We start from the raw sequence: 27,276 nt of genomic DNA, 5'->3' as shown, positions 1-27,276 counted from the left end.
TTTCTCTTTCAACTGTTTTCTCTGTTTCTTTCTTTCTTTTATCTCTCTCTCTTTCTTTTCCTTGAATATTGAGTTGCCTCAGTGTTGGACCTAATAAAGTCAGAGCCAAGTTTGTTGATACCGTGCCTCGGTTGTGCTTTGTCTGAACTCAAGGATCACGAATCTTTAATATTTCGGGTCAGGATTTTTTGGGGGTGCTTTACCTGCAGGCAGGTTAAGCATACCGGGTGTTCGCATTGAACCAGGCACGCCGCACGTGGGTTGCACTGGAATTATTTATATTTTTGGCGGGCCCTGCGCGCGGGCTGTCTGCATTGAACCAGGCACGCCGCACGTGGGCTGCACTGGAATTACTAATTAGGCGGGTCTCTCTCTCTCTCTCTCGGGGAGCAGGGGACGGGGATTGTCTGCATTTTATTTCTAGATTTGCTCCTTTTTTTGACTAATTAGGCGGGTCTCTCTCTCTCTCCTTCTCTCTCTCTCGGGGGGGGCGGACGGGGGGGCTGTCTGCATTTTATTTCTAGATTTGCTTTAGAGGCGGACCTTAAATCCGGAACCCGACAAGGCGGTCTTAATAAAAGTATTCTGAAGAAAAATTTATTGTGCAATTTCTCTAAATCACAGCTTCAGAAAATGAACAATAGCGAGGTGAGAGATCTCTGGAGGAGGTACGTTAAAACTGAGCAGAAGTTCAGGAAAATAAGAACAACATATCTATTTCTTACCATTTAAATGTCCAATATATTAGTGCAAAGGATGATTACAGCCATTAAACACAGATCAGTGTCTACATTTTAGCCATCTAAATGTACCAGACATGCTGCACAACAATTACAAGAAAAATGCTGATTGATTATGTTGTAGTTATCAGCAGATGCATTTAAGAGTAAGGCATCAGTTTAAAAATATGAGTATCAGGGAGACATGAATTCCAGCTATGAAGCAAACAATTTTGTTTCATCACAATAAGCATCATTGACCTTGACTGTGAATGATATATTTTTAAACTAGCAGTAGGAAGATGATTCAATCTCTGCAGTTTTCTGCTAAGACGAAAATGTTTTATTTTAAGCAAGCCTTATTCAAAGGCATTTCTCTCTTCAGTAAGTAGCCATTATGAGACATGAGGACAAATATATGAATATGATGGATTAAAAAGTTTTATATGTGATAAAATAAGCAATATATATATTAGAGATTTGCCAAGATATTTTAAATATATCATTGGGCCTGTGGAATTAAAAATGAAAAAAACCTGGTAGCTGATCTAATCCATCTCTCTGCTACTGCAGAAACATTTCCTAAAGTTACATCTTCCAGTTCTCTCTTTAGTCCAATCTTAAACAGATTTACCACATTTGACCTACTCTAAATCTTCCTGTGTTGAGATAAATTTATCCCAGTTATCTGAACTATTCTAAACAATTTCTCCTCTCCTTTGGTGTGTATCCTGTATATATGTGTAAAATAAACTTATAGTCCTACATAGATTTAATGGACATTTGTTTCCTTAAATTTAGGTTTCCAACAGGTGTCATTCTTGTTTGGGCTTTAGGATTTATTTTTTTTTTCAAAATCCTTGAAATGTTTCTTTTGGAATTTTCAAATAACTTATTTTTAGAGTTTAGGCAACTCTTGAGACCATTTTTAAAAATAATAAATAGCAAAAACATTAACAAAATGCAATAGAATGCAGTAATTCTTGACACCTTTCCCAAACTTTAAAGCCTGGTTTAAAAAAAAAAAAAAAGATGCTTTTGCAGTCACTCTACTCAGCTTTAATTTCTGCTCCTTTCTCCATTTTTAAGAGCTTTTTAATCCACACCATTTTAATTTTAGCTAGCTTTCAATGTAACTGAGTTAAACTGAATTTGACAGAGGTGCAAAGGTCTAAAAGCCAGCAAGTTCCTATGAATCAGCAGGCACCGTATATGCCTGGGGACACGTGCATTCGAAGAAACTGCCTGTGACAGCATAAATCGAAGCAAGGCATTGTGTCCTGTGCTGGCTTGCCCCACAGCCACCAGCAGCCACCACCCACCAGCAATCGACATCTGTGCTGTGGCCACCCAGTCGGGGCATGGGCACCTCTGCACTCATGACCACCAGCAAAAATTGCCTTGATAAGGAATTTAAGCAGTATTGATACAAATCGTTTCTAAACCAAGGAAAGAATGCTGCAAAACGGTAGTAAAAATTACTTCAAACTGGATGTACACTAATTTGATTTAACTTACACAGTTTCTGGTACATGGATACTCCAGGTTGCCATTAGAAGCGTCGTCGGAAGTACTTCAGCTGCAGAACTCACACTGGCAACATTTTACCCTCTGCTTTTAGTGTACACGTCATTGCGTATGAATGTTCTTAGCCTTAAAAAAACGTCAGCAAGCTGACTACTCCACTATCTGTAAAACTTTAATTTTTCATGTAATAGTAGGCAAGGTAAAGATTCAAAATAAATGTCATGAAATAAACACATGTGCTTCTAATACTGCTTATGTAATTCCTGTTGGGGATAAAAAGTGACTTATGAAACGTTTTGTTTTATGTAAGGTCTTAGCTCAGTGAACACATATTCAGAAATAGCTTACCGGGTTTTGTTCATCAAGTCTGCTCCACGTGCTTTGTAATAATCTAAATTTTGTTGGAATTGGTGAGTCACTGGTCTTGGATTTCTCTTTAAAAAAGAAAAAAAAAAGAAATAATATTTTTTTTTAAAAAAAGAATACCTTATTGAAATTTTCTCAGAGATTTAAGGCAGAGACAAGAAGCATGCTCATTCATGAAGATTACAAAGTTAAAGAATAATTTCTTTTCCCAGGATCTTGGTTTCTCAAGGCAGTAACGTCAGTTACATAAAAAAGTGAAGTCTTAAAATACTTAAAATAATACCAAGTGTTACCAGTAAATCCACTCTGCGCTCACAGAAATTAGTGTTCTTCCACACAGCAATGGGGCTGTCAGCTGTAGTGGTAATATTACTAACCAAATCAGTAATTCTTGGAAGAGTTCAGATACCGAAACGATTTCTTCCTTTAGCTCAGATATAGAATTTTACCGTCTCCAAGCTAAAGTGATACGTTTTTAAAGAAAATGGTAATAGTAAGGAGAAACTATAGCTAACATTTTGAACTGAATGCATCACTAGCAATGTCTCAGTGAAGCAAAGAATTAAATTCAGTGAGACAACCTGAACACTGCCACTAGATGGCAAACGGAGCCTTTTTTCTCTCCAAATTCCATGCTACTCAAAACAGAGGATATGAATAAAGAACTGTAATAAAATGTATATAATTAATATTGAAACCAGAAGCCACTTGTTAGTCTCCACCTCTGCCACAATGAAACTATTCCACAGAAGCACGCTCCTTTCGGTAGTTCTGAAATTATCCTTTTTGGATCTAATAATCCACTGAATATTGATTAACTGTAGACCACAGTATACGTCTAAAGTATCTTGACTGAAAAAATGCATCCTGAAGGACATTATCTGGAGGGGGAAGCAAATACTTTTAAGTAAAAAAATTTGCATAAAGATGAAACCAAAATAACAGAGAGGTACAGAGAGGCCCTTTATATATATATATATAAATTAGAAGAGAAATGGCTTAAATAATTTCAAGTGTAAGAGAAAACAAAACGGTAAATTTCTGTGTAATTATCAGATATATTGCATAAAACAGACCTACATACTTTCCAAGTATTTGCTTTAAAGGTTTATTCATTCATAGGCTGTTGCCTTATGTTCTGATCTGCTTTCTTAAGTCCTGCTAGTAGTAAATATAGTTTCAATGAACTACGCAATGACCTTTCTGAAATAGTCATTCACAGGTGAAAGTACATTATACTTCTGACGGAGTCAGTCTTCAGCTGTTTCAGTTTCAGTTGTATTTTTGCCCTCCACATTTCATTATAGACTGGAGTATCCATAGTCTTATCCTTTCATTTTCCACATAACAGCAGGTAACCCTTCTTCCTTGGAAACCTTATTTTTGAAGGAGGATATAGGAGTTGTATTTCAAAGACCAAAATATTGCATGTGCACAAAAGGAGAGAAGAAGATTTAAAGAGGTGGTAGATATGAAAGGCCAGGATGATTTCTGAGGTCAAATTTAAGGCTGGGAATTTCCAGATCATTTCCTGCAGTCAGACTTAATCTTGTATGAAATGTCTCATTTTCTTTCTTTGGAAACAGATTAAATATTTTTGAAATACGTCCTGTTTGTAATGTTCATTAAAAAATGAAACAACTAAAAGGTATTAGACAAGCACTAAAAAAATCCTCATCTATCCTACCACCCACATTGTAATGGCCGCTCTACGTTTTTCTTCTGTTATAAAAACAATATTTGCATAACTCTACCCATTGATATGGCTTTTAAGTCAGTCCTCATCAACTGACAGCAGTAACAATGAATCAGCTTTAGTTACTATTGCTCTAGTTCGGTAATTCAATGCATTTCTATGATAATCAAATCCAAACTGACGTGATGAAGATAACTGATGGTTCTGTGACTACTATGCGAGTAATCAAACAGTGTAACTTTTCTTCCATGAGTTAAATAACTTTTTTCTTTACATGTCCTGATGACCATTTTAACAAGGTAGAACAGTAAGAGATGGTTAAAATACTGGGCACTTCTAAGTCATAAGAGAGCCCTTTGAAAAATTCACTTTACCAGATGCTAGCCAGTTTCACGATTTGTTTCCAATAACTCAGTACATATTTTAAACTAAGCAAAACCACTGAAATTTCTTTTCCACCACCCAATAAATAATAATAAAAAAAATATTGTTACACATTGCTTCTGAATGAAAAAAAAGCGGAAAAGATCATGTGGAACAGTATCTTGTAACATATTTATGCAGAAATGAGAAGCAATTCAAGACACGAAAGGCTGATCTACTATCTAAGCACTTAAAGCCATTAATAGGAATAATGATCTAACTCAAACATATGAATGAGGCTCAAGCATTACTTTCACAGGGGCCTATTTAAATTCCTATGAGGTTTAAAAGTATCAAAGGAAGAAGCAATTTAAAGTACTATTACATGTAGTGAAAAAAAAGCCCTCAGAAAAAATGTTGTTGAAAAAACATTAGAAATGCAAGACAGGAAATACCAAGGGTTACTGCTGTAACTCATTTTGTAACACTACAGAGATATCCTTTTGGAAAATTTCGTTATTTAAAAAAAAAAAACAACCTGACATGTATGTTAGCAGACAAATATCTGTGAAGTATCACCACAAAAATTTTAAATACTTCTGAAAACAAATTCAGACAGAAAAAAATGTCATTTTATGAAGACTATGATCTTTATGTCATTGTGATTGTCCTTTAAATTTTATATTCTTTTTAACCATTTCAGTAAGTTGAATGTAAGAAGCAGAAAGGAAAACCTACAAAATTACAATGTCTCTTCCTTATGAATTTTAAACTAATCCCCCTCTCTAAGCATCCAATTTAAGCTGTTCCCTATATTATATTCCGTGTATAAGGACTGAAGACTAAACAAATTTATTTACAGCAAAACATACCTCAGTTGTTATAAAATATTCAGAGTAACCACAGTTTTCTCCTACACAGTGCAGTTTAGAATGATCCTATCTGTATTTTTAATTACTTAAGCAAGTAAAGTTTTTCCCTTTCTTTTTCAATTTATTTTGACTAGTACCCCAGATAGAATATTTTCTTAAAAGAATAATGTTAAAATGACAGTGAAATCAACCCTTCAAAATAGTGATTTGTTCAATTCCTCTATGAAATTGTGTAAGGGCATTATACAGATTAAGACTTTTATGTTTTTCCCTTTCAAAGGAAAGATAGCACAGAAATCAGAGAGAAAAGCTGCCTGTGACAATACTAGAAATCCCTCTTCCCCACACCTGCTTTGTAGGAGCAGTCTGCTGGTTTTATAATTCTTCTAATCTTAATTTCTAGCTAGAGTGAGCTTAGTTTCAACTGGTAGAAAATGCCCAATTTATACTTTTAAAAGGAAAATGTACGAAATTCAGATATAGAAGCACACATAGAAATTGATGTGATTTTGGAACTCCTTCTCTTCAAAAAGTATTAGCCACAGCCCAAAGGGAAGAGATGCCTTAAGATGTTTCAGGCATCTCTGAGGTACTCCTGCCTCGGAGCCCTTCCTTGCCTAAAAGATGCCCCCCACGTCATTTGCCTGATGAAGTCCTAACCCCCATCCTGTCCTGCTTCTGTTCCCAGCCACCACCAGACTGACTCACTCCAATTCCCACGGCCAGCAGGAGGATCTTGGGGACCTTCTATTTGGCTTTATTCTCCTCCAGGGACAGGGGGCTGAGTTAAGTTACACCCACGCCTGCTCTTCTCCTGAGCGAGGGGCTGAGGCCGTGGTCAGAATCACACCGAACGCAGCAGAGATTCCCTAAACTTGCATAAACTGCTGAAAAGCAATTCCCACCAGCTAAGGACTGTGCTCCGTATGCTCAAATTCCCTCGTATAACCCTTTTCCTCCCTGGTCTCCGGAGACATATCGCTTCACATTACCCACGCAGTAGATATGATCTGGCAAAGCACACTTGCGCGTGACAGAAGTCACAGGCAGACTGTTCCACAACACACCAGAAAAAACAGGTTACTGCTGCAACGTAACGTTTCACCATCTGAATGCACATTATTTGTAAAAGTTTACACGCAGGTGCAAGCGGAGGAATCTCTACAACACTCTCTTCTTCTTTGTCAAGGTGTTTCCTTTCCCCCCTCTTTAGTATTATTAACAGAAAAAAAAATCAAATACAATTTTGCACAAAATCCGAAGGTTCAGAATAAGAGACAATGAGAAAAGATTTTCAATATGTCTGATGAAAAATGAGACTTATTTTAGCGAACATGCTACTGCCTCAATGCCAAGGGAAAAGCACTTGTCATTAGAGAAATGAATTGCTCAGCTGTTTACAAGCAAAAAGCTCTGGGGGAATTTCTCAAGGCCCAAACCACAAAGCATTGCAGGGTTACACAAACATATGTTGCAGGTGTTTTAGGGTAGACAGGTGGGAAAACCTCAGCTACTGAAAAATACTCCACTTAATAGCTTGTATCTGAAACTAGATAACCCAAATGCAACAGAGAAAAAGCAAACAAAGCAGCAGTGAATTATACGTACACGCAGCAATAGGCTCACCAAAACAATCATCTCACTAGTGCCAAACAGGATTTTTTTAAACTAGTTTTTTTCAACATATTAAACAAATGCTGCCATATAGACTTTTTTCTAAACCAATAATATTTTAAGCCTAAACCAAAGAACAGACTGAACTAAACATATATATATATATAAAAAGAGAAAGATAATGATGCAGTGTTATTCTTTTTATTTAAATATTTTTAAGGAGCCAGTTTCCTCCTTTTTTCCCCTCTTTAGCTGACAGGGCAATATTGGATTTTTTCATAATTCTTGTACAGCCTAAAACATTTTTGTATTCAAATGCTATTTTTTTTCCTTTCATTTGTTTCTAATGCGACAGAGAATTTCACCTTTCCTCTTTTTATTTTTTTGTCAGGTATCCAAGTAGCTGTCTCCACCCTGCGACTAGATTTATACAGTATAAGCAATGGCTTAACATTACATAAACATACCAAAATATTTTGTATACTAAACAACCATCCCACCCCAAACTCTAGAGCACACAGACTGAATGCCACTCCCCAAACAAAACTTTCCTTTCACCTTCTAATGTTCCTCCTCCCTAGTTAAACCTCCTGCAGAACATGCAATCTGCTGGAGCACAAAAGGTAACCATCCACCTATGAACCACAGAGTTAAATTCTTACTAAAAAGAAAAAAACCCTGTGAGACATTGGAGGACATAATGTGCTATTGCCAATTCTAAAGTGGTTCAAGGCTAATAGGAAAATATTATCCAAAACATAGGTTGACAGTCTGCATCGATCTACCCTACATATGAAAGTAGCACAACGTAAAAAGTATCCGGCACAGAACTAATAAAGAACTTCCTTTAATCACAGGAGTCAGGAGATCTGTGCACTAACACTGGCATTGGCAAAGGAACACCACAATCCTCAAACTCGGAATAATGCTTCCTGTTTACATTTTTCAGAAAGATGCTGTAGGTCTCAATTGCAGAACTCGTTATTTACAATGCAATAACAGCAGGAGGAATTATCATATTTAATTGTTTCTAAAGAAAATTAGAGTGTGCCTTTTTTTTTTTCCCCGAAACAACAAAAATTCACAGAAAGAACAGAAAAGGAAAGTCAGTTAATTGGGTCAAGGCAGGAAGAAACCCCTGAACTCCGATCAAGCTGAAATAAATTATCTCCAGTTTTGTTACGTGACAACCCTTCACTCCCCCAGCAGCTAGAAATTTCAGATACCAGGAAGATATTTTAAATACTGTGTGTTATGGTCGGTTTTTAACTTCATACACACATGCTTTTTCTCACATGGGCATTCTATGACAAGAGATGAAGAAATGCAAAAAATGACAAGTGAGATTTAAAAATACTTCAGTGACTTGACTGAAAGAAATTTCTAGTTGTATATTTTGGCTTCTTGTCCTCCAACCGATTGGAACGCCACTTACTTTTTTTTTTTTTCATTTATAGCTTTACAGTGTATTGCATTTTAACAGGTAAATCAAAACCTACCAAATCAGCTTTTATTGATATTCCAGACAAAAAGACTCTGACCTGCCAACGTTCAAGTTCATAACCTGCGTAAAAACCCCATCTTGCATCAACAGAATCGCTTAAGAACCTTTTAAATCTGCCTCTTAATTTAGTCGCCTATTTTTCAGCTGAACTCTTGGTTTTAAGAAGTAAATTAACTAAATAGCGAGGTATAAATCTGACAGTGTTCATCCCTACCCATGACAGATTTATGCTCTGGCATCTTGCAGCCCCGCACAGTTAGGAACAGGAGTTTTACAACATCGTGGAGGAAAGATCCCCGCTTTTGAAGGGAACACACAGCAAGCCTCGCTTTAAGCCCTGGAATGCTCCAAATTATGAGATTTAAAATATGACATCTTTATGTACAGAAAAGCTACCACATTATGGTTTTATTGGCACTCATTTTGGACAACCTGCATAACTCACTGATGGCTTTGTGAGTAATGCAGTTATCCGAAGCTTATACTGATAAATCCCTTATAACCGCACTTACAGGATTATACCTTCTCCAGATACATGCTTGTACACAAATGTCACATATCAGGGAAAACCAAGAACATTTTAAGGTGCTATTTGGTTATTTCTGCTACGTGGAAAAGAAACAGATTAATTTATGTTCTGCGTGTAACATGCTACATAAAACACTTGAGAAAGGTCCCTAGGGGAGTGAAAAAGGCTCTTTCAAAGAGCCCCATGCACACACCACAGCAAAAGGAATAAGACATCCAAGTCTTTTCCTCTAAAACACAGAGACGGGCTAAGGTCCTGATGCTGCAGGACAAGCAACTCCTTTCATTTTGGGATTCCAGTAATGAGGATACTACAGAGCCATTTTGAACACTACCGCTCCTTAAAAAGATAAAGGACAGAGTCCTACCTCACATATCCAAACCTAATTTTCCATAAAAAATCACAGCAAAGGATAAAATGTACCATTCCCACTTATACCTTGAAAGTATATTGCTCTTTCAGAGAAGCGTTCTGCAATATAAATGTACTCAAATAGCTTTGTATACAACAATTAATACATTAATATTTACTATAAAATATGTCAATATGCCAGCAGTATATCTACATTTATATCAGAGGAGACTGAACTTAAATTCCATCAGATTGGTTATGGTTCAGTAGCTAATCTTTCATACATTATTGAAAAGTTACGAATCTATTTTTGTATAACTCACAGTTCGTGTTTTGCAAATTTTAGTCAAATAAATAAATTATGATACAGAGAACTCTTGATTAGGTAGAATCAAAGTGCTTTAAGTGTTTTAAGTGCTTCCTTTTGATAAACTACCTTGCAAATTAGAAGTGATTAATTGAATTGTCAGGTTGCGCACAAGAAGAACCATAATCACCTTACTCTAACACTGTTAAATACATTTTATTAGTGTAATTTTATAAATAACATCATTACTCTTTAGGAGAGGGTCAGTAGCTTTAGATGACTTTTTAAACAGAAGTAAACCAATCATTTGAAAGAAACAGCCCCAAGAAATTCACAAGCAATAAGTTTTATTGGTAGCTAAAGTAATTAAGAGCTTAAAGTGCTTCAGCTTCTTGCTTTAGCATCAAGTACAATCAGAATTGCTTTTACTTCACTACTAAGGATATAAATTTGCTCAAAGAAAAAGCACAGTTTAAAGTTTTGGCTTCTAATAATAACTTTCTCTTCCATCTTGCCTCTCTAACTCTAAAGTACTTGCCCTTAACACGACACAGCATAGGAATTCCCAGTGAGTGCTAGCGGGAGGGCTGATCAGCACAGGAGAACAATTCCTTCCCTACTTCTAAATTTTCCCCGATTGCCCCTCTGGCCTGAATGTGATGTTGCTGCATCTCATGCCTTCTCTTCCCAATTAATAGGGAAGACACCTCAATAAAAAGCATAATTATGAAATCTGCAGAGAAGACTCAAAAATGCAAACACTTTTTTTTTCTTGTTTGCAATTCTTTGTCCAGTTGACTGATCAGCAAGTAGTTGCCTTGACTATTTATTGAATAATGCATATGCTACTTGCTGTTCTATACAACACTGTTATATACCTGTTTTAATATTAGCTGAAAGTAGAAACAATGGTTCCTAAACTTGCCTTTAGCTGTCTCCTCTGAAAGACTCTGCACCTCTCCACCCGCCCAGAAATCACCATCCACACCACCAGCCCCTCACCGTCCTCAAGGCCAGCAGCTCTCCTGCTGGGTCACACAAGACCGGCCATGAGAACAACAAAGTCAATGCGCTCTCCTTGCTGGGTTCTGCTCTCACTGCTAGGAGTGGAGCACCTACTCACTGCAGCACCATCCTGCTTGGCCCTACACAGAACTGGGACAAGTCCTTTGTTTCTGCACCCTCTTACCAGTGGCACAGCTTTGTCTTAACTATGAGAGGTGTCACTGTTCAGGAAGCTTTCTGTGTTGTTTCCCACCATTTTCCTATTTATTTAAATATAATGGCTGCTTAACTTGCATTGATACAATACTTACAGGTTCATAACCAAATAACTGGCCTGTACATACAACACTAAAGACAGAGCAATACTGGAAACTGCATCGTCACTGGCAATCTAAGAGATCATCTCTCTCGTTTGAGTGATGACTACTGTGTTACGTATGATACTGAGGAATGAGAAGGACTTTGAAAGATTTCTGATTTGAAAAGTCTTGACTAGATGACTAATCAACCACTTCCCAGGATTGTTCCTGAAAATATTACTTGTGACCTACAGGATACTTTGAAGAAGATGACTATTTTATGGTGAATCGATTAAATGGTTAACATATGAGGCAATTAACTTTGGGAGAGATGAGAAAGTTATTGTACTATGAGTGTTGACCACATAGCCTTTTTATATTTTAAAATGTATAGGTATACTGGGAACGAAGGTTTTGAAACAAATGCACAAAAATGAAGAAGATTTTTAATTCATAGTACACTTATTATTTTTCGTGGTACTATGGCAACACGGTTATTCCAAGTAATTTATCATTAAACTCATAGCTGCCTGTCATACCTTATTCTATTAATGAAACACAATAACTGAATATTTAAAACAATAATTCCTAAAACAAAGCATGGCCTATCTCCTTGGAAAGTGAAAGTTTCTGATTCTAAGAACACGAACATAAACAAAGAACAAGTCAATATCATGGCTTTTACATATATGCAATTCTTAGTTGTATAGGCCCACACTAACAAGCTTAGCATGCAGTTAGAGAAACAACATCCATTTATTCAAAGTGAGGTGTTTAGATTAGATCTAACCTTATTTATTGCATTTGCAAATGGGGAAGTTAGACCATCAAAATGCTTGGGTTCGCTACAAGGAATTGAATGTGATTATAAAACCAGAGGTCAATTTTAAGATCCTGACACATTTTTGCTCATAAAAATCTATCTACGCTGCATTGAACATCCAAGATCTTAATCTTTCAAAAATTAAGGCAAATAGAAGTTCTCTGTGAATCACTGAAAGTAAAGGCATTTATTTTTTGTTTCTCCTAATTCCTTTCATCCCAGATGAAGAGACATGTACTCAGCTTTTCTGCAAAACCTTGTTTCCTTCATCAGTCATATCCCCTGTCAAGGAAAGTCTCCTTTAAGGTGTAGGTGACCTTACTCATACCGCCAGCTCATACTGCATTGGGATATCCATTACCCCAGCTTCCTGATACTTACTTTTCATACCCCTAAAACCCCTAATGTATTATTGTGAATCTCCTGAAATATCAGTCACATTCTTCATGATGGAAAAAAAAAAAAGAAGAAAAAAGCAAAAATCAAATGTTTGTTCAGGGCCCCCCTCCCCCTTGTTGGTATCCCTCTAACAAAATGGACTCTGCACCCCAGCAGCACCTCCGTGTGTAGGTACAAATTAATGAGCTGCTAATGCCGAAGCGCCACCAGATCCCAACTTCTGATTGGCTGCAATCTGGTCATTAAAGAGAGGTAATTAATGCCAGATTGCACATACAATACTAACAAACAAACAAAACAACCCCAAACCTGCTTTTCTCCTGCCACAAACAGCAAAACAAACAATACTGACATAACGGCAGCTTTCAAAGGACAGTTGCAGTTCTGCAGCGGCACCTCAGTTAATGAGTGTATAGAACAGAATTTATCTGAAGAAGAAGAAAGTGAAACTCAACAGCCTTTCAGGCACATGAAACTAGCTTGAGGAAAACTCTGAGACAGTGGCAGCTACTTAAGAAGAAAATTCAGCTGAAAATAAATGTACAAAGACTTCAGTTCAAAATTTCAGTAATTTGTTTTCCCCTTGTCACTTATTGCTCAGATTGTGAAAAGTGTTAAAAGCTGGAATGCAGATTTCTCCAACTAATCATTATATGAGTGATCATGACCACATTTTATTGCTTAAGTTTTCTGACAGTACCTGTAATTTCAGTCATGATGAACTAATGCGACTTCTTTGAAATGTCGTGTATGCTTCATCATGGATTTAGTTAGAATTTAGTATTACTATACAACCACTTTCAATGTCAGCAAATAGCTTAAAATACAACGTTGAGAAAATATCAGCAGCAGTAACTAGAATATTATTAGCACAACTAACAAATTAATTCCCATCAACCAAGCACAACCACTTTCTTTTTAATTTTTTTGAATCAATGGCTTATGAAAAAGGTGTCTCCCTTGAATTAAGCTCCTAACTAGCTTGGCTCAACAAATAGTGTAACTCACCGTGTTAAAATATCTGAGAGCAAACTTATTTTACAAAAATATTAAGAATAAATACAGTAAGCTTCCAGACAAAGAATGGTTGTCAGATTCTTAGTATGCAATGTAAAACTGTAATATACTATGTAGTGCTTTAGTTTTCTAATTAGTCATTGTGATAAGGTTAACAGAGCAACATACAAATAAGAACACCCAAAGATGAAAATTACTTTGCTTATGTTGCTGTATTAGAATTTTATTTGCTAAAGGGTGAAAACAGATTTGCAAAATTCACAGTTAACTTAAAACAATAGTTTTAAACCTTTTATTCCTAGCCCTGGCTGCCTTCAGGAAGGAAAGAACATCTGGTTATTTAAGGAACACAATATGTTCACATTTTCTATGACTTTTGTTTCTAATTGGGTTTTTAAATTTTTTTTTATTTGAACAACTCTAGTTAGAACTATTTTTTTAATTACTTTATGATTTTCCACTGCCCTATCTCCGTATCTCTACTTAATTTTGCAGCCTTTGCTTTGAAAATTAACAGTACTCAATGGTTTTGATAAGGAAAAAAATGAAGAAAATTGGCCACTCATGGGATATTAAATACAGAGACACACCTTCAGTAAATGCTTTTGCATATACACAAAAAAACCTTCCCTTATGCTCTCATTTCATATATACATACTTTTAATAGCCCTTTCTTCCATAAGAAGCTTTACTTTTATATTCAGAAGGACTGTAAGTGCATAGAAGTTACTTTCATACAAATAATTGAGGTAATTATCTGTTCAAAGATTAGAAATGTGAAACAAATAGTCTGCTAAGCAGGTTAACTTTATCACTCCATGCAAAGACAACAACACTGATTTGAGCTTTTCATTCTACATTTCCCTAAGAACCGAAGCTAGCCAAATGCAGAAAAGGCTGAAATTCAATTACTCTGTATTAATTCATACATGCCTGTATCTCTCAGGCCCCCCTTCAGAGACAGGTGCATTAACTTGCTTTCAGCTATTAACGCAGCTCTGTATTTCTCTTCTGTGGCACTGGAATATATCAGGGATGTGGAATCTAAAATGCCCTCTCGTCCCGACCACCAGCTAGGGTCTGCTAAGTCAAAAGGAGAGCTGTTGCATTAGATTAATGGCAAGCACTAACTACTTTTCGTATTATTGTTATTAATGGATAACGTTATGGCTTCTGCTAAGGTTTGATTCCATCAAAGTTCAGGAAGTTGTATTTGTCCATCTCTAAGAAAAAAATGCCAGCCATCTTATATATATAGCTTGCTTTTGACATTTAGGTTGCTCTCCTGGTGATGACTGCAATGAGAAGTAACAAACAAAACCTGACAGGTTCATCAAGCCAAAGTCTAGCTCTCCTGATAGTCTACAAGACAAATAAGTAAGGAGGAGATATCTGTTACGTCAGACCAAGGAAACAGAAGAAATAATGGATGTTATTATATGTGCAAACCCAGATTATCTCCAGAATTGGAAGTAATGGATGGAAAGGCCATTATCAGGTCCATCTTAACTACTTCACCATTTATGACAAGATTGTTCCTCAAGAATCTTTCAGTTTCATGTACATAGCACCAACCTCTCTTAGTCCAAATACCCCACAGCTTCCCCTCAGTGAGATTATTTGGCGTCTACCCAGCTGCAAAAGTAATCCCAAAGACAATGTATATTAACAGTCCTGCAAGAGGCAGATTCCTGTTTGTCCCTGTCCATGACTTCTAAACTGCATTTCTTGTCCAGCTGAGATTTAAAGCTCCAAGGGGCAGAGAGCAAGCCTCTCTCAGATATTCCGAATGACACTAAACATTCTTGCTATGTTCAACAAATAATGAAATAAGCCACTGGACCATGCAACAGTTTCCCACAGAAGAGTTCCCCGACTTCACACATTAAAACCCAAGCAAAAGGTTGGAAAAAATGCCACACAGAACAACTCAGCCCTGGCTCAGGAGATCTAAATTGCACTGAACCAAATGTAATTTCCCATTAGAAACTAGAAGCTGGTGATGGAGAAATGCACAGGAATACATCAAAGGACGAAGAAAAATCATTAAGCACTGAGTCTGCTAATCATCACTTACAAGTTACACTACTGACTAAAATCTCCTTGGCTTTTCTTCCAATCTCCTTTTATCTGCTCAGGGAATAAAGGCAAATTGAACTATCTTCATCCAGATAGCAAAAAAAAGGTATCATAATTTTCCCATCTATATTGGTATATAATCTGTGTACTTTAGACTCCTACAGCATCCATGGTGTCTTGTTGAGTCTTCCCTTTCATTCTGTGTAATAAAAAATTTTGACAGACTTGGAAAATTTTTATGTGTAGGTCTTATAGAGTAACAAGACTCCGATTTCAGAAATATGTTGTGTTGAACCAACACATGCTTAAAGACACAAAAGTGAAACTTTAAATCATACCTAGGGAAAGGTAAGGAACAGGTACTCAAGTCACAGCATTGAAAATATATTTCTTTCTCAGACCAGGAGCTTTTTTTCTATCTTTTAGAGTGATCCTTTAGAACAATTTAACTTCCTTACTGTAAGAAGTCCAGATCTGTTTATGCCGTCTAAACCCAAAGACCCAACATAAAACGAGAGGCAGCTGGAAGTCCCTGAGGGCTCTTCATTCTCTAGAAATCCCAACTTCCTAACCTTCAGAGTATTTCTGAAGCAGGTAAGTACAGCTCAGAAATGAGGGACAATTGTAATTAATCTTATCTACCTTGACAAAACAACTAGCAGTCTTTGTATGAAAGAGCTTTAAGTACTCATTCACCTGAGTGAAGGGAGAACTAACTGAAAGACATGGTAGGAACTACATCCAGTATTTTTCTGAAAGGTGTTCAAGGCGCACCCGAGAATGTTAATTAATAGGACACTGAGGCTTTATGAGCCTGCCAACTTCATTCTGTTGGAGACAAGAGTGTAAGGAGCAGAATAGCGATCAAGCTTCTTTCATGGGAAGTTGGTGGTTTGGTAGCAATGATTCTATCTTTTAACGTATACCTTCAATAAATGACAGATTACATATTGGATTTTGTTTGATATCTTAGCACAATTTTCCTCCCTCTGTATGTTCCCTCTAAAAAATACTTCTATCTTGTTTTGCAAGAGAATACATAAATAAATGCTGTGCAGTCTGATTTCACAGACTGCTGCCAAAATCTTAAGAAAGATTCCTGAGATCTAATGTTACAAACTTTCTTACACACTGAAAATACGATATACTTTACTTCTCATCATGGAAGAAATCTTTGTGCCTGAGAGGAATGAAGAAAGCAGCCGTAAGGATGCAGATTTCTGCAAAAAACTGATACAGAAGCAAAGAGACAATTTTTTTCTTAATCCATAGAAGTGTAAACATTGGTACTGAATGAAATTTTGCAAAAGGCAGTCAGAGTGCAGAAGTGATGAATTTTTCACTTTCATAGGTGACATGCATCAAGACGATGAGGGAAATCAGACTTTACACCGGCAGCCTACTAATGGGACATGCTGAAAGAGAGTTCAAAACCAGCAGCATAAATTCTGCTGTCTGCCAAAGATCTGAATACTGCAAAGATTACTGTGTACAGCTTCATCTCAAACACTTTATCTACTATACTGTGGATATTTGCTCTATATTATATCCACACATATACACAGGCCATTCTAAAACAGCAAGAGGTTTGCTTCTTTTTAGTATAGATGAGTATATCAGAAACTGTATGCTAGTAATATGTAACAAAATTTCTGAATTTATACATTTTATTCATGTGAATCTTTTCAGGCTGTAACAGCAAACTCTTGTTTTTAATTGAAAACCACCACATAACTGTTACATATTGCTTGGGGCTAGTGCTTTAAGGATTAAGAGTGATTAATGCAGAAATTTCACGAGAAAGGTCTTACAGATTAACTTGCATGACAGTTTCTATACAGCTTACTAGGTTATTATATAAAATATTACTGTTTCACTGAAAAGCATCCTTTATTATGAAAGATGTCTGTGCAGAATAACAATTCTAAGGAGCATAAACATCTGCAGTTACCAGAGATCCTGGATAACTTTAGCGAAGTAGTAGGATAGTACCCTTTAAATAGTAAAGGAACTTGTATTCTACTCTTGGTTACCAACTCTTTCCTTCAGCTTTTTCTTCAGGGAAGAAGAAACTTGAAACTACAGTTTAGTCCCCAAAATGCAGGTTGTTATTAACTTCATAGCATTTAGAACATTTTATTACAGAGGTTTATTCCGTGTATTTACAAAGCGAGCATCTCACCTTTGGATCTCGGAGGAAAAGTGCTCTTAGGATAAGGGAGTGAACATCTCCAATAGGTGGATAATGCATCAGAAGTCCCAAACAGGTCTGATAATTACTTGAAATCACTACAATGAAGATGAAAAAAAAAAGAGAGAGAAAGAAAAAAAGCGAAACATTACTATCTTATTTCGATATTCCAAAACAATATTTTTTTCAGTAGATTCATTACAGTTCAGATTCAGCTGCCTTTTCCCATATTAAGTCTGCTAGAACTCAAGCAGTGCTCAGAGTAAAAGAAGACATTGCATAATCAAGCTTCATGACTACGCTTGATCCAGTATCATTAAGGACAATGCTAAACCTACCACTGACTTTATGCCATAGACATTTATGTTAGCTCCAGATTTAGATGCCTAAATCTGAGTCAGTGGAGGCCAGGTCAATACAGTCAGTGGAGCTTGAAGAACTAGTCCTGCACTCCGAAATGGATGCTGACTTTTCAGACACTCATCTGCAGACACCTAAATTTAAGTATGATAATTTGGGAGATAAATTTTACATTCGGTCCTGCTTTTATAATAACTTTCCCCCACTTTGACAATTCTTTGCTGAAATTTCTTATATTGTTCTTATGTACATATACACATACATGCCCACACACATATATATACATGTATGTAAAATGATGTCAACAAATCCTTGTTTTTTCGTAAATCAGAAACTATTCACAAAATGTTCAGAAAAAAGGGAAAAAGCTAGATTTTAATTTCAGATATACATAAAAATATAACTTACCATTAACTTTATTAGTACTTTTCACTTATTCAGGAAATTTTCAGCATGCTTTGTTGAAGTTTATAATTTTTTTATAATTCTGCTTGATTTTATCCGATTCTATGTAAGCATGGTCTATGGTTCTTTGCTTGTTGTTGCCATCTTCTTTTTTTTTTTTTTTTTTTTTTTGTTGTTGTTGTTTTGGTGTTTTTTTTGTGTGTTTTTTTTTTTTTTGTTTTTTTTTTTTTGCAAAATCAATCTAATTATGAGTGCAATTATTAAAGACATCTTTTCAGGCAGGTCTATGTAAACTACTTCATTTCTTTTGCACCATCTAAATCCAGGCAATCCATCTGCCACAGCTGTCAAAGCAATGCCTGTTAATGATGCTTGCACTCTGCAACATAGAGACAGCCTCCAACAATAGTAATTGTAAATACATTTTTAACAAACTTTACTATTCTGAGAACTTTAGCTGTAGCAACAAATACTTTTAATTAATCAGGCCTCTGCACCAGAAAGGATCATTGCAAACACAAAATTATTTTGAATTAATAAAAGGCAAAATAAATTACTGTTTTGCGGACAGAAAGATTTAAATGCTTTACTTTTTTTCTTTCATGTGAATAAGCCTCATATCCTCCTGTACCTTTCCTCCCTCAACAAGAGGATTATGGGGGAAAGATGCAGGACTGGGCAAAATGAATAATTATAATCTGTGTAGGGAACCACTTTATCATCTTCATTTCCGTTGCTGATCCGACAGCTTGTAATTTCATACATCTGCTTTCATTTGTAGAGCACTCACTTATCCTACTCACTCTTTATCTGTTCTGCCTGTTCTTTTTCCTACCCTTTGTTTTTCTTGTTCATATTCAGGTACCTATTTTTTCTTCTTGAAGTCACGAAGCTGGCATAATGAACACAATACAATGGTCTCTGTCAGAGTTCTTTCAGAGGAGTATAATACGAGCACTACATCGTACATACCCAACCGAACTCTCATACGTAAATCAAATTTAAGATACTGTACTGTAGTTATGATCATGATGCCTTTTTACCAATGCAAATAAAAATACTGAAAATGGATAGTAAATTCTAAATACTTTTATAAACGATAAACAGTAAGACCAATGCATTTCTCTTTTGAACAGATCAGTATGTGTTCTATTCTGCAATGTAAAATGGATTAAAATTATCCTTTCTTTATTTTTCCTGGAAGAGTTCTTTGCTGTCTCACAGATATAAAGAAAAGTAAATATTTAAAAAGCTGATTTATTTTAATGGTGCAAACTTGAGCCTTGACAAAAAAAATTATATTTTCAACCACAAGACATTTACTCTAATTATTAATTTTTTGAAATGTATGATAGTAAAGCAATTGAATAATGGAAAGAAAAAAAAACCAAACTGTTGGGCAATGACCTGTGTCCCCTCTGATCCCTAAAAGTTAAATTTTAAAATGAAACCTTACCATCCAAGGAAAGTTAAAAAAACTCCAACACTTTAATGAGGATGGCTTGCTAACTTTTATATTTATTTTACCTTTAGGGCTTTGCCCACATATTCAGCTGTTCCTTTTTCATGTAGAAATCTTTATAGAAAAGAATATCATTGCCAGTGCCCTGTCTGCTGGTGAATCTTGGGTTAAAGGGGTTACTTTGCTAAAACACCTTTTGGTACTCTTCTGTGTTTCAAAGTGAGCTGTTCTTGGACATGAGCCGGCAATGTGTGTTTCTCACAGCACAGAAAGCCAACTGTATCCTGGGCTGTATAAAAAGCAGCGTGGTCAGCAGGTCGAGGGAGGTGATTCTGCCCCTTTACTCCACTCTTTGTGAGACCCCACCTGGAGTACTGCATTCAGCTCTGGGGCCTCCAGCAGAAGACAGACATGGACCTGTTGGAGCGGGTCCAGAGGAGGGCCACGGAAATGATCAGAGGGCTGGAACACCTCTCCTATGAGGAAAAGCTGAGAGAGTTGGGGTTGTTCAGCCTGGAGAGGAGATGGCTCTGGGGAGACCTTATTGCCACCTTTCAATATATAAAGGGGGCTATAAGAAAGACGGAGAGAGACTTTTTACCAGGCTCGTAGTGATGGGACATGGGGCAGTGGTTTTAAACTGAAAGAGGGTAGGTTCAGACTGGAAATAAGGAAGAAATTCTTTAAGATGAGGGTTGTGAGACACTGGAACAGGTTGCTCACAGAAGGTGTGGATGCCCCTCCCTGGCAGTGTTCAAGGACAGGCTGGACGGGGCTTTGAGCAACCTGATCTAGTGAGAGATGTCCCTGTCCGTGGCAGGGAGGTTAGACTAGATGATCCTTGAAGGTCCCTTCCAAGCCAAACCATTCTATGATTCTTGCCTCTTCAGGACAAAAATGTACAATATTATCCCACTGAGCAGTAGTTCTCTTAAAAGTGATAAAGAAAATAGTAGTAAATCAAAACAAACACTCCTTTTCTGAACATGCATACTGGAGTTAAAAGGATTTCTAAGAATCAACTGTAGGATAGTTTCTCGAAGGAGAATTTGTGCAATACAAATTTCTCCAGTCTCAGCACTAGCTGGATGGTGCTGAAGTTCAACAGTGAAATGTCTTACACTGTGGCCAGCTGCCTTCTAGTAAGCTTAGTGCTGATGTATCTGTGCTTCTCCTTCACTAATTGGCTTGGCAAGAGTCACACCTGGATCCAACTTTTATTGTGAATAACAAGGTCTCACTTACTCCAAAGAAGAATACTATTGGTATTTCTAGGGAAAGGAGTAGAGAAACTCCTCCACATAGAGAAAGCAATATTACCGCCTTTTGATTAATATTTGTTATGTAGTGCCCAGAGGAACATTAAATCGCTTTCTCCCTTCTGCTTTAGATGAGACTGACTTTTCTCTGTTGGTCCAATAAGCATTCCTGGACACAAGCAGCAATTATAGCAGTGGAAAACACGTAAATTAACTGTACCTGTCCTCAGCCAAGTCCTAATTTTTTACCACATGTCATTTCTTGAGAGTTTAATGTTTGATGCCACCAATCTCGTATCCAGCTAACTTCCTAACCCAGGAAGGGTGGGACTACTTCTCCCTGCTGCTTTATGCATGGCTATGTTCTCTTTAGTAGGCCCTAAATTGAGTTAAACATAGATAGTATGAACATCTTGCACAGCAACAAAAATATCAAATCAGATCCTCTAAGAAGAGGTTGTGGCTCCTTTATTTCCCTGAAAATATTCAGAGTGCTTTTGGATAAGAACAAATATATCCTAACAATGGCCACAGCTAGTCTTCAAGTTGGAACGTGATAAAAACATACTTATTCTAACAGTGATCAGTCAAAATTAGCTCCTGGTGCAATAATGATGTTAGTTTACTATGCAAAATATACACAGGTCTTTCAGGTTTGTTGATTTTTGTCCTTCTTGAATGGAAGGGAAATATATAAAATATATATATATATTTTTGCACTGTACCATGCTGATTTCATCAACAACTGCATATACATCCATATTGGTGAAAAAGAAGTAACATATTAGTGCTTCTGATTTGACAGATTTTTAAAGAAAAAAGGTTGTTTTGCATAAATTTTTCCAAAGAAACCCAGAAAATAATTTATTAAAACTTGCAGATACTTTGGTACACAACCCTATACTTGGCTTGTGAGGATTATCACCCCATGGATAAAGCTCTGCTTGGATACAGATGTAAAACTGAACAGAGCAGTTTACAGAATGGCTGTGTACATGATTATCTATCTTTAATCTCTAAAATGTATAAACAATAATCTAATACTCTAAATGCTTCCTTCTCCTTGAATAATATATCATTTGAGTAACATAAGATATCAAAGCTAAAATAAAAATAAAATGAAAAATATAGCAGATATAATACTTTCTTAAAATCATGTCCTTGAGAACATCATAATAAAACATAGAAAAAAAATCCATCAATTCCCAAACCAGCAACTTCGCACCCATCCCCAAATGTGTTGGTATAAAAGAATCTGCATTGTTTTTAAACTTTCAAATGCTTTCAGTATTGTATTATTATCATTGCTTATGTTTGACATTTTTATAACATAATATCCTAGGAGCTCTATCACTATTCCTATCGTTTCAAAGTTTTTAAATTGAAAATTTCCAGACGGTTTATTTATAGATGATTAACATCATTTGGTGTTTTGAGCTAACATTTCCTTTCACCAAATAAAGAGAAGCTTTTAGAAACTTATTTCACTTGAAATTGTTTTTAAAAATATTACAACAGAACTTTGAACTCCATTCAAAGCTCAAATATTATCAGCAATAAAAAAATGAGGAAAAATGGAAAACTTTTCTATTACAGATATATAAGAAAAGCTTTCTTTTATCAAATCAAGAACTAAGGAAATCACTAGTTTGAGCTTGACTTTGAAAATATATTCAACTTTATGACGAGTATTTTGTTTCACCATTCTAATAGGCTTAGAGTAACTAATTAGGTCCAACTATAGAAAAAAAAGTTACTTATTACAGAAACAGTATATGTATGAAGTATAACCTGTCCTGATGAGATGATTTTGCATCTCATTTGGGCAACTGTACTCCACTTTAAAGCTATTTACTACTTTATTAACTAAGCCTGGGTATTTAGAGAAAAGAGGGACACCGATTTCATACAAATGCCTAGAACACATTTTTAGCTCACATTTTTAGTTACCTCATACTGATACTTGTACATAAGCACCACAAAGCAAAAAAAACAAACCCAGAACAACCTTCCCTCCCCCAGGAGAGAGAGAGTACTTACAAATACAGTTCTAAAGTATTTTTTTAAAAAGGGAAACGATGACACAAAATAAAATACTGATGTTAAGAAAAATGTTTACAGGCATCTGTATTACATATCTATACCAAAAATTTTAACATTATTTCAGTTTACTGCACATAAACAGCCAGATTTAGATTGTGGAACATAATGACCTGGAATCAGATCATCCTGAAACAGCAGCATCAATTTTGAAACCTCTAAACTGAATTAAATGTCCACTTCTTTGAGAGGAATGAAAGGTAGCTCTACATGCTGCATGTTTATTAAAAAGTAATTAAAAAAACACACGAAGGCAGGCAGTGGAATGACAGTACGTGTAAAGTACATGCACGTTATTACATTTTCAAGATTGGGCCCTAAAATAGGAACCACAGATGTTGAAAACTTCGCGTGTCCTAGAATACAAAATTGTGTCAAATACGTGACATTGTTATAACCTGAAGCTTACAGATTGTATATAAGTAACTTTGAACAGCATGCTACAGAATTCATATATTTGATGACAGATATGCATCTTACTGCAAAATGCATACTTTGTTGCGGCAAAGTTGTATCTACGTTTTTTTGCAAAATACGATGAGATGGAAATAAATGCCTCTTAATTGATCATTACATACGTTCCTCCTCCCATTCACAATTACATAAGCTAACAACATTTTTGTGATTTCTTGTTTGTCCCAACTTAATGTATTTATTGGTCATCACTAACCCATAAGAATTCACCTTCGCACATTCTTCAGGCATACTAAAATAAAATAAAATTAAATGATCAGTTTTTTAAAGATGCCACTCTTGCATAGAATAAACCTATTTTGTAATTGTTACTCATCTCTGCATTTACATTTCCTTCAAGATATACCTTCGAAAATTATGAGTCATTGTCTTGTGCATTTTCATATTTCTCACAACAGAACAGCATAAAAATATTTCCAGTGTCAAAGGGACCCTTTACTCAATGCACCGGCTTGGTCAGAAGGTGGAGCTCTATACATACCTGTATCACTTACTGCACATAAAACCTGCAACTACATAGAAAAACACAGAAGTACTCAGAAAACAAACCTGCATTTAACTCCAGGATACAATTTGTTTCATAAACACAGCAGACAACCAATTCCTCCTCTCCTAGCATTCTGAAATGATTTTCAGTGTGTTAAAAAAGTCACAATGAAATTTAACATTTCTTAAGTCCTCTTTTTCTTTGAAAAATAGGTTTGCACTCTTTTTAAAAGATTGTAAGATAGCTGATACTTACAGGCATCTCTAATATATAACAACATGGCTACAAAAATGTAGTCAACTAAATTCAGGGTGATACTGTCAGCAAATAGAGCATCCCAGACAACCAGAAGGTCCTGAAGTGGGAATTCACGTCCAAACAGGAGCCTTACCCATCGCCTGGAAAAAAAAAAAAAAAAGGAAAAGACGTGATTTATATTTCTCTGTTTTGCCAAGTAAGGTAAAGTCAGGATACATATCCCAGGATCAACCGCATCCCAGAACATTTTACCAGAAAATTTTGCAAAGCGTGAAAGTCTGTGACAATCACTTAACTAATTGTATTTGTGGAAATGTTACTGCATCTACATTAAAGAAGTGATACATTATAAACTGTAGAAGCTTAACTGACTAATATTACTACGTGGGTGAACCTCTAAGGACAAAAGATATCAAACCTATATACCATATTTTTGAGCATTTAATGTGATAGTGATCTAAGAGGAAAGGGAGAAAATGTTACGCGAGAATAGCCCAGAACAGCAAAAAGAGGAGGGTGAGGCCAGTGGTTTATGAGAAGCCCTGAAAAGCCCAGTCTAGTGAAGACAGTTCAGAGGCAGATGCCAAACAGCAGTTAAAATGGACGGAGTCACACTTACTTACTTTGAAGAGGCTTCCTCCCTGTTATTGATGACAGTGTTTTCAGTGCCATATAAAATATGCTATGGACACTATTTTGATTAAACCTAATTTAAATCTTTACCAGATTTAGTGATAATCTTTATGTAGACTATACCATTAATTCCTGTTCATATCTGTGCTGTTTTCATACGTAGCAAAATGTGAAAATCTGTCTTATTAAAAGTAGTATTTGGCTGAGACTGAAAGCTTGAGACGCAGTAGAAGAAAATTATTGCTCAAGATTTATTTCCAGTTCTGGCTCTTACATTGACTTACTTGCTAACCTCAGGAAAGGCCCTTTCCTTTCGTATTCCAGAACAGATCCGGTAGCTTTGTACCTTTTTAGGCAGGATTATCTAAGGTTGCATTTGAAAGAGCTAAAGAATAGTGAGTAACATTAATCCTGAAATAGTTATTACAAAATGGACTTAAAAATAATGAATCACATTTTTAGCTGGGATATGTAAATTACTACACATTTGGAATCTGTTTATTCAGTGGCAAGAAAAGATTGATTGCAAATTTCTTCTAAGCAAATTAAGTCATTCTTTGAAACTCACAAAAATTTCTCAAAAGGCAACTAGAAATTTCATCAAGATTAGTTTCACTTGTAAGAATTCATGTTTAACCACTTTTGTCCCAGAACTCATTGTTGGTTTAAGGCATCTGTTTTTTTTTCCTGATTCCAGTAATAAAAGTTCATTTCTAGACAAATGAATTCCAACATGTCAGTTGAGCACAAGCTTTTAAGATAGCAACAATCTGTACAAAAAGACTCTCTCTTATGAAATAAATTCAAAGTTACTTTTTTGTGAGTCAAGGTTTTGTTCACTTAAACTTTTATTCCCCCTGCCACTGACACCATATGTATAATCCACAAAAACATCCAGGTTACAGATTTAGAGATCATTACACAGAATTTTTTCCCTTGCAAGACATGTTCCCTTTTAAAAGTGAAAATTCATGATTTCAAAAGACAGCATCATCTCATCCTTATATCAAACATCTATGTTCTAAGGTCTTGTAACTTTTTATGTTAGCGTAGTAATTATAAAAGTCACAATATTAGCTATGACAAAACTCAGACTCTGTGTATTTCCCTCTCTGATCAAAACCCTTTCCTATGAGGACTTATTTTCAGGCCTCAGAAAGAGTAAGTCAGAAGAACTGTTGATACAAAAGCAAAGCTTAGCTAGTGCATCTAATACCACGTCTGTTCGATCTAAGGGATTTTACCGTATAGTGGCACATTACCCCACAGTGCCTAGCCTACAGGAGACTATTATCCTATGGTGACACAAACATTACCCAAACTCAGTGTGAAGCCTATTACTTGCATTAACAACCCCTCCCACCTGTAAAACCGCAACTTTCAAGTTACACAAACTGTTAGGCGAGAAATTCCAGCTAAGCTTGAAGCACTTGAGCTGACTTTGCTTGCAGCTACCCAAATCTCATTCAGAAGCCTTGCTAAAAGGCTAATACACTTCAAGGGAAAAAGTACACCATGGTGTAATGGGATTTGTTATTAGTCTTTTATTAGAAATCTCTTTTGCTTCTTTACTACTTCATTATGCAGTGTTAATGGTTTGTAGACGCAGGTTTATTCTGCTCAAGCAGAAGTCATTCCTTTTTTTCTCCTGCTTTTATATTTTCTCCTGGGAAAATTAAATCTCAGTCCCCAGAGGTATCACGTTTCACAGATGTAGACTGCTGAAGAACAATTGGACTTCCTTTTGCAACCATAATATTACCGTTAATTATTTGAACCTTCCTGTCTTAAAGGGAGTAAGGAATTCATACTCTTGTAAATGCATATATACTAACTGCTCTCTTATTTTCTTCAGTAGCATTCAGCTCATAGCATCTATAAACTAAGGACCCTATTGCCTATGAACCATGCTGCCATATGGCAGGACTTCAGTCAGTCAGCTTTTATATTCAAAAAAATCTTAATTCCTTAAAGTAAGTGTCCACACTGAAAAGCTGTCTTTCAAACCAACACGTTTTTATTGCTTTTACAAATATTTGCAGAGAATTTGCCCAGAGAGGTTGTGGAGTCTCCTTCTCTGGAGACATTCAAAACCCGCCTGGACACATTCCTGTGTGATATGGTCTAGGCAATCCTGCTCCGGCAGGGGGATTGGACTAGATGATCTTTCGAGGTCC

At 36.1% G+C, this 27,276-nt stretch overlaps 1 protein-coding gene across 1 annotated transcript in view; it reads right to left on the bottom strand.

The window, feature by feature from the left end:
• Positions 1 to 27,276, bottom strand: part of TBC1D5 (TBC1 domain family member 5) — a 350,320-nt gene that overhangs the window by 73,248 nt on the left and 249,796 nt on the right. The window contains exons 15-17 of the mRNA XM_068404675.1: positions 24,464 to 24,606; positions 17,653 to 17,759; positions 2,595 to 2,680 (exon numbers count right to left, since the gene is read on the bottom strand). Of these exons, the coding sequence (XP_068260776.1) occupies positions 2,595 to 2,680; positions 17,653 to 17,759; positions 24,464 to 24,606 (336 nt within the window). The remainder of the gene's footprint in view (positions 1 to 2,594; positions 2,681 to 17,652; positions 17,760 to 24,463; positions 24,607 to 27,276) is intronic.

Source organism: Nyctibius grandis, chromosome 7 (assembly GCF_013368605.1).
Source record: "Nyctibius grandis isolate bNycGra1 chromosome 7, bNycGra1.pri, whole genome shotgun sequence".
Taxonomy (NCBI): Eukaryota; Metazoa; Chordata; class Aves; order Nyctibiiformes; family Nyctibiidae; genus Nyctibius; species Nyctibius grandis.
The sequence above is the reverse complement of the archived record's forward strand: the minus strand, read 5'-3'. Positions and strand labels throughout refer to the sequence as shown.